The 21,871-nt window shown below is 42.5% G+C and overlaps 1 protein-coding gene across 1 annotated transcript in view; it reads right to left on the bottom strand.

Annotated features, from left to right (window-relative positions):
* kcnh2b (potassium voltage-gated channel, subfamily H (eag-related), member 2b) overlaps window positions 1–21,871 on the bottom strand; it is a gene marked incomplete at both ends in the record, with an annotated part of 295,565 nt that overhangs the window by 137,319 nt on the left and 136,375 nt on the right. Inside the window, 4 exons of the mRNA XM_083995135.1 lie at window positions 3,293–3,504; window positions 4,337–4,689; window positions 5,930–6,125; window positions 7,134–7,289. Coding sequence (XP_083851261.1) covers window positions 3,293–3,504; window positions 4,337–4,689; window positions 5,930–6,125; window positions 7,134–7,289 — 917 coding nt within the window. The remainder of the gene's footprint in view (window positions 1–3,292; window positions 3,505–4,336; window positions 4,690–5,929; window positions 6,126–7,133; window positions 7,290–21,871) is intronic.

Raw genomic sequence — 21,871 nt, forward strand, 5'->3', positions numbered from 1 at the left:
TTCTTCTCCGCCCCTCCTCCTCCTCCTCCTCCTCCTCATCCATCCCTCCATCATCTCACTGTTTCACCTGCTGATGCTAAATGAGGACAAGACATTTCCTTTCTCCCTTTACTTCTCTCCACAATCCTTTTTCCTTTCCTTCCCTCCTTCCTTCCCTTCGTCCTTACTTCTTTCCCCCTTCCTCTTTTGATTCAATTGACCCGATGTGTTCCCTCCCTCCCTCCATCTTTCTTTCCTTCCCCTTCCTTCTTTCTTCCTTCTTCTTCCTTCCTTCCTTGAAAAAATCTGTTCCTCCCTCCATCTTTCTTTCCCTTCCTTCTTTCCTCCCTTCTGTCCTCCCTTCTGTCCCTCCCTCCATCTTTCTTTACTTCCCTTTTCTTTCCCTTCCTTCTTTCCTCCCTTCTTCCTTCCTTGAGCAAATCTGTTCTCTCTCTCCATCTTTCTTTCCTTCCCTTTTCTTTCCCTTCCTTCTTTCCTCCCTTCTTCCTTCCTTGAGCAAATCTGTTCTCTCTCTCCATCTTTCTTTCCTTCCCTTTTCTTTCCCTTCCTTCTTTCCTCCCTTCTTCCTTCATTGAACGAATCTGTTCCCTCCCTCAATCTTTCTTTCCTTCCTTTTCCCCCTTCCTTCTTTCCACAATCATTTTCCCTCCCTCCCTCCCTTCCTTCTTTTCCTTCATCCTTACTTCTTCCTTCCTTTTTGACCCAATTGACCCAATCTGTTCCCTCCCTCCCTCGATCTTTCCTTCCATCTTTCCCTTTGTCCTTCCTTCTTTTAGTCCTTCCTTCCTTCCTTCCTTCCTTCCTTCCTTCCCTCCTTCCTTCCTTCCTTCCTTCCTTCCTTCCTTCCTTCCGGTGGACAACAGGAGGGTTAATAGGCGACTGGACCATGTACAGTTCATTAAAGCTAAACCAGGGAGAGTGTAGGAGCAAAAAATTGAAAAAATAAATAAAGAAACCCAACATGATGAAGAGGAAGAAGGGAAAAAGGAGGACAGACAGAGAGATAGAGAGAAAGAGAGAGGAGCCAGGAGTGATTTCATCAGAGGATCTGCTTGTTTCTTGTTCAGGGTGTCAGATGTTTTATGGAGCAGCTGAATTATTCAGCCCTGTTTGCCTTTCAACATCTTCTTCTAGTCTTCTGCTCCTCTCAGGGAGTTTTCCGCTGACGGCCGGTGACATCGCCGCCGCCTGATGTGGTGCTGCCACCTGCAGGACGCACACAGTACCGACCAGAGCTGCTCACAGCAATACAATAATACAACTCTTTGTAGATAAAACTGATTATTTATTTTCTCTGTGACAGCAAATTGTCTGAAAAACCATCAAACTCCACAGGACGACGACTCAGGTTGAACACACACACACACACTGCTGCTGCTGCTGTTGTGGCGTTATTATGAATTCATGACTTCTGCACTTCTTTTTTCTCCCCTCTAGCTTTCCCATTACCTACCACCCTCTGATTTCTACTTTAGAAAAAAAAAAGAAATATATAAATCAAAGAAAACAGTGGTTACTCATTAAATGGAAAAAGCAGCTCACTTTGTGATTTTCCATTCTCTCCATAAATAGCAGCTCAGAGCATGTGGAGACACAGCTGCTGCTGCCTCCTCCATCTGCACTGTAACATGACTACAGTATGCATTATTATAGGTTAATGCATAGACACACACACACACACACACTGGGGGTTACGTATGTTGTGACCTTGCCAGCTGCACTTTACATACTGTACTGTGTACCATGATTGCATTAAGTTCACATTGTGTAACTTTGGATTATTGTGTGATTGCTGATACTTGCAGAGAGAGAGAGAACGACTCTGCCGATCGCTCCTCTCCAGTGGCTCTATGTAGGACACGGTCCTCACACACACACACACACACACACACACACACACACACACACACACACACACACACACACACACACACACACACACACACACACACACACACACACACACACACAGCTTAATTTAATCTTCCTGCTCTTTGCTCATCTCTCACCTCCCAACACGGACCTCCATGTCAACACAAACACAATGACTTCACCGGTGCAGGAGGACGATGATCACCAGCGTCTCTACAGTATCTGTCAATCTAGAATTAGTCAGATGCAACCTGCTTGTTTTGAAATGCAGATGGGATGTAGGTAAAACATTTTAAAGACTAAATACGGTATCTAAAGCTGAAGCAGTGTCTGTCTATATTCTGCGTGCACACAAGTATTTTAAAGGAGAAGAACTCAAATTTTATCCTGTAACAGCGAGTGAGCTGTGATATGATGTTTTAAGGAGGTGAGACCGACGTCGTCTTCATCAGAGTTTCTCTCTAACTGTTTCCTCTGCTCTTCATCACAGTCGTATAAAACACACAGGAGATCTGAGCTTCATTAACAAACTGATTCATCCGACTGATGAGACGTCAAACTGACGATCAGCAGCAGGACAATGAGAGAAATGACACGAAACAGTCTGACCTCTCCTCTGAAAGGAGAAGAAAGTCTGCAGCTTAAAGACATTACACACACACACACACACACTCACTCACACACACACACGTCTTTTTGCTGTGTTCATCAGACTAAGACTCTGCGAGGCGACGTCCTCATTAACCCGCTCCCCTGAAACGACTTCCTCTGATTAGTAATAAAAAGGCTGAATATCAACTTTAACTTTCTGCACAAGTCGACAAGAAAGAGAGAAGAACACCTCCATGTTTGTACGATACTTTACCTCAATAAAGTTTTTCACCCTCTAATGAAACTTAAAGAGTTCATTTCATTTCCTCTTTATTCACCTGTTTCCTGAGCAACAGAAGAAAACAACAACAAAGGCAAAGAGTCTTTCTTTGTTTCTCTCCATCTGGTCACATCTTCGTCTTCGTTTCCTCACAGAAACAACTCACAGCTCATCAGCCTCAAACACAAACACAAACACAAACCTCTCATTTATCCTTTTTTTTCTTTGTTTTTACCAATGGAGGATTCGTCACAGGAGAAGAAAGTGTCATTCTCACTCACTTGAGCATCATCTCCTCAGAAAGACTTTTGTCAGATTACAGCGAATGAAAGAAGCTACGAGGAGGAAATTAAAAATATCACGACTTATCTGCTCCATATCTCCCCCGGGAAGAAACACACAGGAGATGAGAGAAGAGATATGAACACAAAGCTCAGCGGCTGAGTGACGACACCACTGCAACTTCTCAGGCCAGCAGCTCTAAAAACCCGCGTAAACACAAAAACAACACAACACAAGCCGTGTGTGAAGTTAACAGCCGTGTCCTACCTGTGTGACCTTCTCGGTGACGTGGTGCGTGCGGTCGATGAGCTTGCAGGGAGCGATGATGTCCATCTCGCCGGTCGGCAGGGCGATCAGCGGGTCGGGTTTGAAATCCACAAAGTTGAGAGTGATCTGAGGGATCTTGGAGATGGTCCGGTAGCGCATGAGGTCCGAGTCCGACGTGGAGTTCAGTATGTTGGATTTACTGTTTACTGCACCTGCAAACACACACACACACACACACACACACACACACACACACCAGGTTAAAGGGATAGTTCAACATTTTGGCAAATTCTCCTCTCACCATAACCCCTATAGTCATAGCAGTAGGTTCGTTCCCTTTAATTATCGGTGCATGTTGTTTTGAGATCGGCGGGGCAGAGACGTGAGCTGCTCAGAGCTACACTACAGAGGCTAATGGGATTTCTTGGTTTCCCTCATCAAACTCATCAAATACACAATCCAACAACTCCACAACGCTCTGGTGGACAAGTTGTGACCTGCACATTCACCACGCTATGAGATAATAACACAACGTTACCAGACAGAGTTGTTTTAGAGGCAAATGTAGCCGGATCTACATTCCAGACACGGCTGCTGGGCGGAGGGATTTCAAAAGCGCAAGTAGTTCCAAGTATTTGCTTCATGTGTGGTAAAAGAGTAAGTAAATGCAGAGACTGCTTTCTGAAAAACTGTCCCTGAAGGCAACGCGCATCAGCGATTTAGCATGAATTTCCCTCTAAAACAACTCTGTGTGCTAACGTTGTGTTATTATCTCATAGCGTGGTGAATGTGCAGCTCACAACTTGTCCACCAGAGCGTTGTGGAGTTGTTGGATTGTGTATTTGATGAGTTTGATGAGGGAAACCAAGAAATCCCATGAGCCTCCGTAGCGTAGCTCTGAGCAGCTCACGGCTCTGCTCCACCGTTCTAAAAACAACATGCACCGATAATTAAAGTTGATGAACCTACTGCTATGACTATAGGGATTATGGTCAGAGGAGGATCTGACTAAATGTTGAACTATCCCTTTAAACAGTGTCCTACCCGTGCTGCTGCTGCCCAGCCGGATGCTGGTCCTCCGGTTCTTGCGGTCCCAGTCGGGCCTCATGGCCTCGATCTCGTCGACGGACGACGCGCGGCGCATGCTGTGGAAGCTCTCCCGCGAGCGGCTGTGCGTCATGGAGCAGTTGGAGTTGGAGCCGTCCGGGTTGAGGCTAAGGCGGTGGTGGTGGTGGTGGTGGTGGTGGGGCGCTACGCAGGGCGAGGACTGGGTGAGGGGGCCGGCCAGGTGAGAGCCGTGAGACGGAGGAGGAGCAGCAGGAGGAGCAGGAGGTCTGGAGCACAGCGGGATGTGTTGGTCCTCCTGTCGGTCCTCTGGCCACGTCTGCAGAGCTAGCCTGAGACGGAGGAGAAAACAGAACGACTTACAGTAACACTTCACCTGCTGAGACAGCGCCGGCGTTACGGTGTGTTTACTATGTATGTGCAGAGAACAGGTGCAGCTCAATGAATTAGAATATCATGGAAAAGTTTATTTATGTCAGTAATTAAAGGGATAGTTCACTCAAAATTCAAATTGCACTCATTATCTATTCCCCCTCATGTGGACTAAGGACTGGGAGAAGTTTCAGAGTCCTCCGTGGCTTCTCTGAGTTACAGGGGGTCTCGGCGTAGCAGTGCATGTCCATATAACGGTTGCAAATGGATACCGACTGTCTTCGTAACAAAAAGACACACCAAAAAACATCCAAATACCTCCATGCTGCTCATATGTAATGTCCCTCTTGTATTGAAGCTCCGAAATGCGAAATTGTCCCGAAAAAAATTTAAAAAGTCTATATTTCAAGCTTGTTTGTAGCGGAAGCTCCTCTTCCAGGTTCATCCAAATTGGACGGACCTCCCTGGTCCGTCCAAGCTTGAAATATAGACTTATTAAAAAATTTTCGGAACAATTTCGCATTTCGGGGCTTCAATACAAGACGGACATTACATACGAGCAGCATGGAGGTATTTGGTAGTTAGATAGTTGGTATCCATTTGCAACCGTTATATGGACATGCACTGCTACGCCGAGACCCCCTGTAACTCAGAGAAGCCACGGAGGACTCTGAAACTTCTCCCAGCCCTTAGTCCACATGAGGGTGAGTACTGTAGATAATGAGTGCAATTTGAATTTTGGGTGAACTATTCTTTTAACCCTTCACCTGCTGAGATAGCGCCGGTTTACTATGTGCAGAGAACAGGCGCATCTCAATGAATTAATATCATGGAAAAGTTTATTTATGTCAGTAATTAAATTCAAAAAGTGAAACAATACGTTATATAGATCCATTACACACAGAATGAAACATTTCATGTCAATCAATTCAAAAAATGTAGCCTACTAATTCCCATTTCAAATGTCAAATCAAAACTTCATGTGCAGAAACCAGTATTTTTTTTTTATCTCACTAAACCCCCCAAAAAATCAAGTTTGTTTTTGTGTTTTTCTTCATTTAAACATCTAATACTCCCATACCATGTGCAATAATCATTTACCAGATGTTAAAAATGTAAGTTTTTATATCCATAATAACAAAATATGTCCAAATGGCAATTAGCAATTAATTTAAAGACACCTAAATGTCCTCAACCTACCTGCTTCCACTGATCTGCTCGTGGTGGTCTGGCGCTAGGGGGGGCAGGGGCAGGAACTCCCCCAGGCCGAGGGACTCGTCGTCCGGGTGCAGCGGCGTGGCGGTGGGGATGTGACAGGCCTCCTCGTCCAGAGACACCTTACTGTTGGACAGGGAGCGCAGCAGGGGGAGACGCAGCTTGAAGCCTCGTGGACGACCTGAAGGGACGGACAACAAGGAAACACTCGTTGAAAGACAAAGTGTGAAAGACAGAAACGAGAAGAAAGAGACAGGACGTGGAGGTCATGCCAGAAAGAAGGGAGGAAGGGAGGGAGCTGAGCATAATAGACCTTCAAAAACAATCTAGTGGAATCTGGGACAGTTACATTGATTAGATTTTGGTTTGAGCCACAAAGTTAAAAACAAGGAATTTATCTGACACAGACAGAGAGAGACTTCACATCTCTGTCCTACTTCTCTCTCTCAGGAACATTAAGTGCACAGACAGTTCAAACCCCCAAAAAAACAAAAACCACAACAAACAAACAGCAGGATTTTGTCAAACCTGCTGATCCCTAAACAACAAATACCCGGGATTCACAGGAATAAAATTACTTTTCCGGATATCAGAACCACAAGTGATCCGCGGGAATTAAAGTGGTGGTTTGGTTTCTGTTGCTGCGGCCTCTTCACATAATGAAAAAAAAAAAAAAAAAAAGATCAGAGAGGCATTTAAAAGCAGCGAACGAGGCAAAATATTAATTTTACAAAGTGATGCGTCGATCAACAGGTTGGTTCCTGCACTGCAAAAACTCAAAATCTTACCAAGAATATTTGTCTTATTTTTAGTCAAAATGTCATTTCTAGTCAAAACAAATCTCATTATACTTGTTTTTAGACACTTTTTACTTCTTTCAAGCATATTTTCACTTGAAATAAGTAGAAAAAATTGATAGTGGAGCAAGTTTTTCTTTCTTATTACGACTTTTCTACTTATTTCAAGTGAAAATTAGTTTGAAACAAGTGAAAATGATATAAAAAATAAGGTAATTTTTAAGGTGATGAGTCTTATTTTAAGTGAAAAGAGATTAGTTTTGACTAGAAATGAGACATTTTGACAAGAATTAAGACAAATATTCTTGGTAAGATTTTGATTTTAAGATAAGATAAGATAAGATAAGATAAGATAAGATAAGACTAGAATAAAGACATTAATCCTAACATACCGGTGACGAGCCAGGTGGGCAGGCGGTGGTTCAGCTCCCGTTTCTGGTCCTCCAGTGTGTCGTCTGTCATGACCTCAAAGTTGAGGATGAACATGATCACCACACCATCCTCGTTCTTCACCGGCACCACGTCCACCATGCACAGGAAGCAGTGACCTGCAGAGAGGAACAGACACACACAGACACAGATCAGTCACACTGACGCTGTTTGAAGTTTATATGATTAAAAAAACAAAAGTCGACTCTTTATGTACAACACAGGTTCGATCCACTGTGTGTGTGTGGTCTCAGATGCAGCCATGCATGTCACACACTGTCGCTGTGAGCATATGTACATGCCCTAATTACACAGGCCCACTTTCCCTTACACACACACACACACATACACACACTCACTCCCTATTAAAACGTGCATCTGTGCTTAATCAGCTCTCACACACTCGTCCATACGAGGCCGGGCACGTTCGCTAATCTGCCACAAGTGCTAAAACAGCTAAGTAAGCGTGAAATTAGACGACATATGACTGTAAGTGGCCCAGGAGTTTCCTGCTGCTGCTGCTGCTGCTCCACCAGCCTGAGAAGAGATAGAGAGGCTGCTGCGGTAAAATACACTCACACTGAATTTATAAAAGATGCTTTTATTATAGTTTTAATATCTGCAAGTGCAGCGGATCAAAGAGAATCAGTGCAGCTACGTAAACACAGTGTGGAAACGCCTCAAAGTGACTGACAGAGCAGAGCAGTCTCTATTTTACATTCAACTCAGATTATTCAGAAACATAGTAAAACTGTCCTGCAAAATCTCTGCAGCATTTTACAGCACAGGCTATCTAATAGTGCAAACTGGAAACAAGCCATCCACTATGAAATATCCAGAAACTTTCAAAGTAGATTCACGAAAAGTAAAAAAACGTTCCCAACAAAATCAAACTAAAACAACAACAGATTCAGGTCATTGATCCATGTGGACATATTTAAAGGGAGCTCCGTCTATATGACACTAGAATAAACACACAGCAATACAATAACAGCTGTATTATCTATCTAACCATAGCGACCGCATGTCCTGAAACCGGTGGGTGGGACGGGGTGGGTCAGGGAGGGAGTTATTATTTATTTATTCATAAATGTATTATTTACTTATTTTTGTATATTTCTTATTTTTCTCCCATCTATTGTTTTTCATTTATTTACTTATTCGTAGGACACCTTTGTTACTTATATTACAAAATATTGAAGCATTGCATAAACCAAGATGGATGTATATGTGATATACTGTCTGCTTCACAATAAAAACATTTGAAACACGCATGTCCTGAAACCAGGATGTCAAAGTGAAGGTTCAGCTTCCTGACACTTTAAGATTTTAAATAAATTCCTCGTGTTGACACTCGGATCCTAAACTGTTCCTATACGTCCTGTCCCGTCCCGTCCCGTCTCTTACCTGGACAGTCAAAGTCAGTGAGGACCAGTTCGACCAATGGCGGCGGCCTCTGCAGCTGGTGTGGAGCGTTCACTGCCTGCACCGTTTATAGTACAACCAGATGTACAGTACATCTAGTGCATGGCTGCCTCACTAACTAACCCACACACACACACACACACACACACACACACACAGGCCGGTCTGTCTGTCATTCATCCCACATCATCACTGGAGAGTGGGATCAAATCCGATTGGACAGCAGCATAATCCCAACACAGGAGGGAGGGAGGGGGGGCAAAATATGAAACACGGGGAAAACCAAAGGATTACACCATCTGGCCATATCCAGCAGCGTGTGTGTGTGTTTGTGAGTGTGTGTGTGTGTGTGTGTGTGTGTGTGTGTGTGTGTGTGTGTATGTGTTCATTCATAACATGCAGCCGTGACACTGTGGTTTTTAAATTCACTGGAGCTGCTGGTGCATCATGGGTAAAGCTCTGACTGCAACACCACTGGGGCTGTTTCTCTAAAGTTTAAAACCATGAGAAATATATTTAGTCAAACAGTCAAACCTGAAACACAAATAAATGCGTACATACAGTATATATTATGACGGAATATTAGGGCCACGTTGACAAATAAAAAAATCACAAACTTCGAGAATAAAGTCGTAAATTTACGACTTTATTCTCATAAATTTACAACTTTATTCTCAAAGTTTTTTTTTTCCCAATGTGACCCTAATACTCCGTCGTAATATATATATATATATATATATATATATATATATATATATATATATATATATATATATATATATATATATATATATATATATATATAACGAAGACTTTGTTAAAGCAGAAGTAAGTGATATATTTGTGTTAATATAAGTCTTAAATAGTTGTATCTTCCGACAGCAATCACTTACATAGAGTGTCTGGACCGAAACACGGGTCTGTCAGTCCCTCTGCTCTGCTCTGAGCCGAAGAGAAAACATTTATCGTATCCTACAGTTTTTATCCAATGAGGAGAGAGAACGGCATAAAGGGCTGTGTGTGCAGCCAAGGAACGCCGTGAATGTGGTGACGTCGGGACGAGGACTGTTATGGTGCGTTCAAGGCAGCTCGTAACTCGTGTTTTTCCGACCTGTGAAGTCGTACCAGTTCGATCTGGTACGAGTTCACGGGTCAGAAGTTACGAGTGGCCGTTATAGTGACTTTCACAGGTAAAAACAGGTCGGAAAAACACGAGTGGGTTGCCTGGAACGCTACAAAGTCGTACGTTGTGACTTGAAGCTGTAATTTACGGTTTCAAAAGCCTGCCTGGAACGCAGCATTAGCGAAAACGACCGGATCGCTTACTTCTGCTTTAACATCAGTTTTTTCTAATAAGATAAACTTCTTAGTCCGTTCAGATCAATACTTGGCGTCTGTATATCAATACAATCCTGTCATGCAAAACTCTCACACAAACACGTCTCAGAGACACATTTCAACACCAGCCGTCCCTCTAAAGGACTTTCACTTCACTTCCCATGATGCCGTGTGGTTCCCTCTCTCTCTCTCTCTGAACTGGTGCACCATCGTCTGAGAAACTTTGTCGGAGCAGCAACAACGCTGGGAGTTGTGTATGTTTGTGGACGACAGATGTGATTTGTACAAGCACGCACACACACAAACACACACACGTGCATGCGTACACTAGGATTAAATGTGAACATTGTTTCAGTGTTTACTGTCAGTTCTTCTTATGAATCGTCCTAAATAAACACGTGATGTGTAATAATGATCACACCTGCATGAATGAGTGAGCTCACTGTCCAGAGTGTGTGACTGTACTGTAACACACACATCAGGGTGTGTGTGCGACACGTGTGTGCATGTGTGTGTGTCCTGAATTTGGCCCCGAGCATGAAGATCAGGCACTAAGCTGCGTATTTGAGGCCCATCATCAGACCTATCTGCTGTGATTTCCTCCGAGAGCATCTGAAATGAATTGAGCTGCGAGGTTACCGGGGCAACGCCATTTCATCTAAATGCTCCGCCTGGATGTTTTCCAATTCAACATGTACCAGCTGATAATCTGATTCAGTGTTGCTGATTTACAAAGCTCGGGGGGAGGAGGGGGTGGAGGGAGGGAGGGGGGGGATTATCACAATGCGCTAAAACACATCCAAAAAAACACAGAGTGAAAACTGCTCATGGCCGAACAGCGACGGCGACCACGACGACGTAACTACACGACACCAACACAATCAGATTTGTTTTACAGTGTGTTTTTCACAACTAGGTGATGATACATGGACAGAAAAATGGCCGCCAGTGTGGACACAGTTTTGGGAAGTGAGACACTCAGTCAGGCTGAAATGTTTTGGCGACTGTCTGATGCATTGATTGTAAAAATATTAGGGAAGCATGATAACTGTTGGTACGGATAATTATCAGCTCGATATTGGCTGATCATTATCGGTCAATAAATATAATACAGATAAGGCTGATAATTATAGAACATTATAATCAGCCAATATTGCCTTGATTTTGTTCATTTTCAGTCCGTTTTCCCTCTGAGTTGATTTGAAACAATAACAATATGGATTTTTGAAGAGTCATAACTGTTGGTTCTATTATTTTGGAGGCAGAGGTGTAATGTTAAATTCATCTTTTTACCCTTAGTTGTGGATATAAACTATTAAAAATGTTATGCTGCACCCCTAAAAAAAATATATTGTGTTCAAAAAAGTCAAGTTTTTCATAAAATATGGGATTAATGACTGAATTTTTTTTCAGCCAAACCTGACCTAATGGGTGCTGGGATGAGATTATTTTTTTCTTTGGGGAAAAGTTGTACGTTTTTCCCAAAAAGTCAAAATGCAAAAAAGAAAAGTGCTGCAAATGTGTTTTTTCTCCTTTGACTCTGTCATTCAGACTTTGTGAGTCGCTGCAGACACAGATGTTGCTTTGGGACGAGTCAGAAATCTATTTGTCGCCTCTAAAGATGAATCATATCTTGTCTCTTCTTTCTTTTTTTTACATGCACTTTCAAAAAGGGATTACAGTGATTCAGATCTCTGTTATTACAAGAGCGGTTTAAGTTTTTATCTTTGCATTCCTTGAAAAAATATTTCAAGAGCTGCGGCCCGATAACATCTGCCCTCCCCACCCCCGTGCTTAAGAGACACGTGTGGATTAAAAACAATGTAAAGACAGGAGGAAATATAAACAGATGACCCGTGGAGAGGGTGGGTGGGTGGGTGGGTGGTTCTGGGTCAAAACAGGGATTGAAAAAGATAAGATGGATTATTGACAAAAAAAAAAGTTGGTGAGATGGAGGATGAAAGAAAAAAGAAAAAAGAGGATGGTAAAGAAGTAAAGGTTTAAAAATAATGGAGAAAGGGAATGAGAGGATTTAGAGAATTATAGAAAGAGAGGACAGTATGGCTGGAAAACAAAAACTTGGTAAAGAGAGAGAAAGAAAGAGAGAGATAAGGAGAGAAGGAGGGAGGATAAAAGAAATACTGAGCTCAGGGTGGGACCAGGACCGGATCAGCAGCTGGTTCAGACACTTTACAGCGGCTTCATGCTAAAGTTTGAGCATGTCTGTTAATGTGAAACTGTTCATCAAGTGGAAGATGAAATGATCTCCAAAAGACATACGTAAAGTTAAACATGAAACACTCTTTTTATTTTGTATTTTGTGTTATTTTAGTTTTCTACACTGCAAAAACTCAAAATCTTACCAAGAATATTTGTCTTATTTCTTGTCAAAACTAATCTCTTTCCACTTAAAATAAGACTCATCACCTTACAAATCAACTTGTTTTTAGATAATTTGCACTTGTTTCAAACTAATTTTAACTTTTCACATTTTCACTTGAAGTAAGTCGAAAAATCTTTTGTGCTTGTAATAAGAAAGAAACACTGGCTCCACTATCAAATTTTACTAGCTACTAACAATGCAGGGGGCCCTTTTCCTTTTTTGTCAGTTTGAAAACGTAAAAGAAAATGAAAATAAATGTATTTTTAAACTGTTTTAAATGTAAAGGGAATGTGTCATTTGTAACTTTATGCCTTTTGGAGATCATTTCAGCTTCCTTTTGCTGAACTGTTCACACCCATTTTGACCAGGGGTGCCCAAACTTTTGCATGCTCGCTGTACGTATATCTACTGTCAGTGTGGAGGAGTGTGAAGCCCAGACTGGGCCGGGCCGAGCCAGGCTGGTGGGTGTGGGTGTGGGGGGCCGAGGTGGGAGGGATGAGCTGCTGCTCAAGAACATCTTTGTGCAGCTTAGCAGGAGCTGAGAGCGGATTGGAGAACAAGTCAGCGGAGATTTAGACGCCCCCAAGAAACCTGAGGTCGGACCAGACTGCAACACTGATCTCTAGTCTGCACCTCCTCCACCCTCCCATCTTACAACCCCCCACCCCCCGACCCCCCCACCCCATAACACAGAGGTCAAGGAGAGCTCTGCATCTGTCTGTTTGAACAGACAGGTGAAGTGACCAACAGACAGAGAAACAGACCGACAGCTCTGTGTCGGATTAGAAGTTGGGATCATATAATCTGAGCCGGGGAGCAAACGGATTAAAGCGAAAAACTGGTTTGATCGACGGCTCGAGGTGAAGCCATCCCAGAGGTGTGAGGTCAGAGGTCAGAGGTCAATGCATCATCATCATCACACGGAGGAGGAAGAGTTTCCACCGTCTCTGCTTTACTCTCTCCACCATCATGTCACACAGTCACGACATCATCAGGCACCAGGTGAAGTGTTTTTATTGATGAGTCTCCAGGTAGAAGCTCAGACTTCTCTGATCCATTAAATGTTTGATCTGAGTTTCTCTGAGTCGTCTCAGTGTCAGAGGTTTCATTTAGAAATTAAGTCCTGTCATTGGTTGACAACAATATTAGTGTTGCTCTACAGGTTTGATCCACACAACACTGAAGGAAAAAACTAAGTGGACAATTATTCATTAGATGATTTTCAGCCTCTTTCTGTTGATTTACTTTTATTTTAACCAACAGTTTACTGCAGAGCTGCCCTGAGGACATTTGGAAAAATCTAAGTTATTTAATGTTAAATGGTGAAATATTGAGCCTCCCATACAGATCACAAGAGTTTGAACCATATTTGAGGGATTTTTGCAAAAAAAAGGAAGGAATATCAGCTGATTTATCGGTTTATTTGTTTAGAAAGCTATTCACTTTCCTTCAGATTCATGTCAAAATCTGTAAATTATAAAAGTCAAATATTAATAATCTGCCTTATTGATTCTACAGTCATTTTAATTGGAGACTAAGACTCACATATGACATTATAAAGGCTTCAGTGCTGACAAACAACCAGAAATTACCCATAGTTTATAGAAGGACGGTTTTCATCTGTGTAAAGCTTGACACCCACTCCTCCTAGTGGTCGACAGCCGTCTCTACACACTTGTAGATGAGTGAGAAGCATTATTACAACAACACAGGGAAATATTGGTATCATTTTGATATAAAATCCAAAAAACCTCCCTTAAAAAAAAAAAAAAAAAAAAAGCTTTAGTGAGAAAACAAAAAGTTATTTCCTAACCCACAGAAGACTTTTTTGTGCCAATAATAACTTCACAGAAGCTGTTTTATTTTTCAGGAATAATCACAAACGGATTGTATCCAAGTAAAAAAAAAAAACTCTCACTCCCGGTGTAACATGGCAGCGTTTCAGAGCTCAGAGTGTCCAGCTCTTCTCAGTGTTCACACTGTTGTACAACAGAGCATCAATTACATAACACGCTGTTGGATTCATATGGATTTATTGTCTCATGTATATTGTGACTATGAGAGCGTCCTGGAAACATGTGGACGACAGATGTGAAAGCCATTAGCTCATGGTTTGTGTCCATCAGAGACAAAGGGACAGAGGATGTGAGCTGTGTTTCTTCTCAGCTGCTCTGCTCTTTATCACACACACACACTTACTATACACACACACACACACACACACATACACACACATACACACACGTACGCTGACAAAGTGACAGATGGGAATGGAAAAGGGGGATAGTCTCATTCACAGCCTCCATCAACAGTCAGATCTTCATCTCCACTGAGACCGAGGCTGTAAATATTCTAGAGGCCGGTTGGCTGCAGTCCAGCTGGACCGGCCTCGTCCCGTCCTGTCCTGTCCTGTCCTGTCCTGTCCTGTCCTGTCCTGTCCTGTCCCGTCCTCTTCTGTCCCTGGTTGTAATCAGAGTCAGAGAAACTCTTTACGCTTTAAATCCAAAACACTCAGGCCGACGTGACAACCACACTCAGGTCATTGCGTTAAAGTGTCATTCATCAAAAGAGGAGAAACATAAAGTGCAGGATGTGGACACCGTCTACTACAGTAAGACTATACTGACTTATATGAAGCCTATATGTAGTGTCAGGTACTGCAGGGCTGCACCACATGCAAAGTGATAATTATATTGGCAAATATTGTGATTTGGATATTGCACTTGGTTGTTTTTCACGAGTTCAATTATGTTGCAGTAAATTGTGCAGCGGCAGCTCTGGTCTCAGGTCTCAGATCATAATCAGGTCATTGCATATGTTTTGCGTAGCTCCATGCTCTTTGCTGCAGGCCATAAATTGTACATTACTTCCTGTTATAAAATAATTAAAATCCACTCTCTAGACTACTATTATATAAACAGCACAATGACAGAGGTGTAATATAAACTGTAAAGTCAACAGTTCTCTCTTTCATCTCAACTCTTCACAACCAAAAGAAGGTCAGGTTTGTTTGATTTTTAATTGCAGTAGAAAATATTTCAGTCTGACATTGAAGTCTTGATCAAATCAAAGGAGAGAGAGAGAGATTCCCTCGTGCAGGTGGTGCACCACACTAACAGGGTGGAGGGGGTGGGAGGATACGCTGTGAATGAAATGAGAGAGGAAGCCCCCATGTGACTGTGTGTGAGAAGAGATTCACTTAAAAGATACTGATACTCTGCACCATCAAAGCCAGGAGGGGGGTCGGCAACCGTTGTGACATGAAGAGACAGTTTAAATTCTCTTGTCAATGAGTATGCAATTAAAATATGACACAAAATACTAAATAAACAAATAAATACTTATGTATAGCTACTAAAAACTACATTTCTGACCTTCATAACAAACCAAACCGTTTTAAAATTCGTCAAAAACTGAGCAGGTTGAGGTTATTATAGTAGAACCTGCACCACAGGCCTGATGCTCTGAAGCTCCACAGACTTCCTGCTGCCGTCACCTGACCTGTCCCACACTGGTCATTTACATTTTCTGCTGTTTGAGGTCAGAGACAAACAAAAGAGCACGACTTCAAAATCCACCTGTGTTTGTTTATAATCACCATGTTTGCAAATCAATCCAAAGAAAATCAATATTTGTTTGCACATTAGATTAAAAGTCTCTGTGCTCTGTGCAAACCCAGGTGGGGTTAATTTTATCTGACGATGCTGCAGAAACATTAAATGTGCTGCTGTGTGATTGTGTGGAAACTCATAAACACTAATGTGGAGCAAACAGAAGGATCCTGAAGGTTTTAATGAGCAACATTTTACATTATTTATCAATCTTTATCTTTCATTTTGCATGTAAATGGCTTTTTTTGTCTTATTTTTAATGTTATGAATTTCTGTATTGTCATCTTTTTTTACTTTGAAGACATTGTTTTCACATAGGCAGGGTATTTTCTTAAGTCTGTTTTGGCTTTACCTCTCCTACATAATGTTTAATTTCATTATTTTCATTGTTTTTATGGAGGCTTTATAATGTGCAAATAAACTAATCTTCCTGCATCTGTAAAACTGATCCTATTAAAACCACTAGGTGGCAGCACACAACCACTTTTCCCTCTTTTGGGGGTCTAATATGCATAGAAGCAAATACACACACACATATGATTTAATCCGTCTTTTTCACATCACAGCACCGAGCTTCATACAGGTGTGTTGTCCTGGTGTGTGTGTGAATGTCACACTGGCCACCAGCTGTCCACTGATAACTGATGTAATTGCTCCATCTCTGGACAGTGGTAACACACCAACACACACACACAGTGGAGTGGTGTGGTTTGACCCCTGCTCCGTCTCTAGATTGTTCTGTGATGAGAACCAGTGGAAGGACAAACCACAGCCGACACCGATTCATCAGCCGCGTTCACCTGTAATAGAGACAAATCACCGATCCACCGAGTGTTTACGCAGCAAAGTGGAGCTGGATCCTAATCCTAATTGATTCTCCCATTGTTATGTGTGTGTATTTCTGTGTGTGTTTAAAGGGATAGTTCAACATCTTGGCAAATTGGCCCATTGCCATAATCCCTATAGTCATAGCAGTAGGTTTGTTACCTTTAATTGTCGGTGCAAGCTGTTTTTAGAACGGCGGAGCAGAGCCGTGAGCTGCTCAGAGCTACGCTACGGAGGCTCATGGGATTTCTTGTTTCCCCTCATCATCAAACTCATCAAATACACAATCCCACAACTCCACAACGCTCTGGTGGACAAGTTGTGACCTGCACATTCACCACGCTATGAGATAATAACACAACGTTACCACACAGAGTTGTTTTAGAGGGAAATACAGAGACTGCTTGATGAAAAACTGTCCCTGAAGGCAACGTGCATCAGCGGTTTTGCATGAATTTACCTCTAAAACAACAAACAAGATATTTCAGATGTGTCACAATTTAAAGTTTATGTTTGTGTTCACTTAAAAATCTCACCTCCATCAGATCTGAACTCACTTTTAAAGACGTTCTTCTTTCAAAATGCTTTTTTATAGTTTCTTCTTTTCAAGTTAAAAGAAGTTTTTCATCTATTTTCATTCCTCCTGTTCTCTGAGTTTCACTGCATCGTTGTGACTTTGCACTTTTCTGTTCAGGTTGGGTTTTGATGTTTTTATGTGTCGTTGTTGTTCTCTTTGCCTGCTCTTAATGTTTTTGTGACCTTGTTGTTTAGCAACTTGTTATAAAGAACTTTGTTTTGAAAAGTTATATATATGTATATAAAGCATAGCATTTATTATTCCTATCATAAAAAAAAATGACTATAAATGCATATATAGTTCATTATGATTGGTTAACACTGAGATTTCATTGTACTGACAGATGTTTTCATCACTACGACGTTGATATCTAGTTTAAAAAGTGACATCATTGAGTATCAGTCATCAGTTTATAAGAAAAATCAAGATGCAATAACTATAATGAGTTCATAAAAGCTTAAACCACACACACACACACACTGATCCATGTGCACGTGCACTACAGTGTGTGTGTATGTCAGTCGTCTTTACTGTATGAGACAGACTGATAAACCACCTGTGAAGGATCAGTGGACGACCTGTCTAAACGTCTCCCCGGGCGACGCCACGCGAGACCGCGGTGTCAAACTCTCTCTCACACACACTCACACACACACACACACACACACACACATGCAGCATGGACGGGCTCACGTCACACACACTGCTATTAACAAATTACATGTCAGCTCTGCAGCACGGTCACGCAAACTGGTCCAATGGAGCCCGGCGTGGTGGCTAAGTGAGAAAACACACACACACACATACACACAATCACCTGATACCTGCACAAAACCAGGTATGGATCTCACACACACACAGACAGACACACACACACACACACACACTGCAGTGAGGTCTCTCCACAGATTACATGTCAGCAGCGTTTCAGAGCACCAGAGCTGCTGAGTGTGAAGACAAAAGGTCAGGACACGCTGACACGCTGCGGTCCGGCCCGGTGACGCTCACGGTGATTAACCCACAGTTCAATTACACCTGACTGCTGACAGGGAGGAGAGAAAAAGACACAAAAAAAGAAGATGAAGATGAAGAACTGAGGTCATTTCACTTCTACTACTTTTTACAGATGTAAAAAATTCACGCATCACAGACCCGGTCCATCTGTGAGATGTTTGAGGACCTTGTTCTGTTCTGGATTTTTATAATTACGTGTGCTATTACTCTTAAAGAGGAATTACGCAGGATTTCCACCTTAACTCAGCTCCATGTGTCCCTTAGTCCTAGTTCTGGTTAAATCAATGACTTGTAACTAGTTCCAGGGAGAATGGAGGCTCTCTGCCTTCCACCTAGCGTCTCTTGGCTGAAAACCAACCTTGTATTTTATAAGTAGGCATAGTACTGTTTTGTGTCTTTTTTTGTTTCTTTTTTTAATGCATTTTAATTATTGTAGTGCTCAAGTCACCTGCCCTAGAGACTACAGTTGAAAATTAGCCAACTTGGCTAAATATTTATTAATGTGCACTGTCTCTGTATATTTAAACCAATAAACTAAACTAAGATCAGAGCCTCCGACCCGGTGTCCCAGCACCGCCACACAAACGTAACATAGCTCCCTGTAACCCGTAATCTCTTGTTTATTATGACAGATAAGACTACACAGATATGCACATGGTAACATGGTACAGTAGATGATGAATAACCTTATCCACCGCTCCATGGATTGATTTATCATTGATAACAGATGCACATGGAGGAGAGGAGGGTTAGAGACACAGAGGAGGAGACAGCAGCTTTAAAACTCTGACAGGTGAAAACTTCCTGCAGCACAAATAAATAAATAAAGAAATTCTTCTTCTAAAAACATGCAGACTCACTCTCCGGACAGGGTTTTTAGTTGGACATGTTGTCAGTGGGTTAATTAAAGCTCCATCCAACGTCTAACAGCTTTGCAAATTGTGGATTCCCTGAGAAAGGGCTCATTAGCAGAGAGAGCTGATGCTGCTCTCCACTGGGTGAAGCTCCTCAATTAAAGACAGTGAGAAGGAAGGAGCCACTTCACATGGGGCTGCCTGCAATTTACTGATTCTCTCCTTGACACTAAAGGCAGAAAGAGAGCGTGAACCTTTACAGTGAGTTGTTTAACCTAAAGAAGATGCAGCAAAGAAAACTACAGATTAAGAAAAGTATGAGTTTTACCTCACAGAAAGGATCAAAAAGCAGAATATAGGTAAAGCATATTGATAATCTGTTTGGCTACACTTTAACACAATAAATCCCCTGTCATTGGCAGTCATGACTTTTTCTGAACGATCAGTGAATGAACCGTGAGCCGAGCCAAGAAAATATTTAAATCAGCTGGAAGTAACAGACGTCAGAGCTGGATGTGTTTAAAGAGGCCGAGTTGGCACCGACCAGCAAAGATATAAAAACCAAGGACAAACACACGACTCTCAGTCCGGAGCGTTACACAGGTTAGACTGAAACCATGACACATGATACTATACTGATTATTTTACCTCATAATGTGACTGATTGATTAGTTTAACCACAACTAGATCACATGACATGTTGCTGCCGATTAAAGCTGATCGATTAAAGGTTGATCAGCTCAACTTTATGAATAAAAGGCAAATATTCTGGTTTTGAGACGACATAGAGAAGTTTTCTATCATTTCTATAAGTAAATAAAGTCCTCAAGGCCATATTGATTTGACTAAATGATGTCATTGATCGATTTATTATTGACTTACTTGTTTACTGTGCTTTTGTCGCACCATGTAATAACAGTATGATGTGAATCTACCACTTCTCTGTTATTTGTTTTTACTGTAATGTGCTTCCTGAAACATGTGGAAAATTCACTAAAATTCAATAAATTCTGATTAAATTGTTGTTGAATTTGACATTTTATAGACAACAACTAATAATTTATTGATAAATGGGGAAAATAAATGTTTAAATGAGGCTCATACGCTTCAAAAAGATCAAACAGGTGGAGGAGAGAGGAGAGTGAGAAGCCAAAAAGCTTCACTTCCTGTTCGTCGCTGCAGTTATTTAACATGTTGATGATTCCCTTCCTCCTCCTCCTCCTCCTTTTCGTCCCGCTCTGCCGGATGTTCCTTCTCTCTCTCTCTCTCTGTGTGTGTGTGTGTGTTTACAGCTGGACAGGTAAAGTGTGTGTAGGTTAAAACCTCTGAGTCTCAGAGATGAAGAGAAAGTTTCAAAGTGGTTGTTTGAGATATCAGAGCTCAAAGGCAAAACAAAAAAAAAAAGACAAAACCAAGCTCACGCAGACACCAGCAGGAGAGCATGAGGAGGTGTGTGTGTGTGTGTGTGTGTGTGTGTGTGTGTGTGTGTGTGTGTGTGTGTGTGTGTGTGTGTGTGTGTGTGTGTGTGTGTGTGTGTGTGTGTGTGTGTGTGTGTGTGTGTGTGTGTGAGAGTCTGGCAGGCCTGAGGCGGTGGATCGGTGCCAGGTTGAGGTCAGCTGAGGTTTTATGAACAGAGGAGGGAAAAGGTGATTTGGATGGAAAATTCTGTGGTCGTGTCTCATTTTCATGGTGTTTGATGAAGGACAGAGGAGACGAGGACAGAGGACACGAGGACAGAGGAGACAGAGGACAGGAGGAAAGGAGACAAGAGGACAGCAGCTATAGGTGATTTGCATTAGATCAATGAATCAGCTGTGATCCATACGTCTGTGATGTACAGATGTGACTACTTTTCTTTTTTCTTTGCTGTTCTTTCTTTGGTAGCTTTTCTTCCCTCCCTCCATCCCTGTCTCTCTCTCCCCCCCACATTCCCTCCCCTCCCTCTCTCCCTCCTTCCCTTCATCTCTCTCTCCTTCCTTCCATTCCACCCTCCTTTTCTCCCTCCCTCCCTGCTTCTCTCAATCTCTCCCTCCTTCCATTCCTCCCCCCTCTTTTCCTCCCTCCCTCCTCCCCTCCATCTCTCCCCCTTCCCTTCCTTTCCTCCCTTCTTCCATCCATTTCTCTCTCTCCCTTCTTTCCTCCATCCCTCCCCCTTCCTTTCCTCTCTCCCTCCTTTCCTCCTTTCATTATTCTCTCCCTCTTTTCCTCCCTTCCTCCTCCCCTCCATCTCTCAACCTCCCCTCTTCCTTTCCTCTCTCCCTCCTTCCATTCCCCCTCTCTATCTCTCCTTCCCTTCTTCCCTCCCTCTCTCCCTCTCCCCTTCCTTTCCTCCCTTCCATCTTCCATCCATTTCTCTCTCTCTCCCTCTTTCCATTCTTTCCTCCCCCTCTCCCCCTCCCCCTTCCTTTCCTCCCTCCCTTCTTCCTTCCCTCCCTCTCTCTCACCCTCCCTTTCCTCTTTCCCTCCTTCCCTCCATCTCTCACCCTCCCCTCTTCCATTCCTCTCTCCCTCCTTATCTCTCCCTCTCCCTCCTTCCATTCCCCTTCTCTATCTCTCCCTCTTTTCCTCTCTTCCTCTCTCCCTCCTCCCCTCCATCTCTCACCCTCCCCTCTTCCTCCCTCCCTCCTTCTCTCTCCCTCCTTCCATTCCCCCTCTCTATCTCTCCTTCCCTTCT

This window comes from Trachurus trachurus (assembly GCF_905171665.1).
Source record: "Trachurus trachurus genome assembly, chromosome: 20".
NCBI lineage: Eukaryota > Metazoa > Chordata > Actinopteri > Carangiformes > Carangidae > Trachurus > Trachurus trachurus.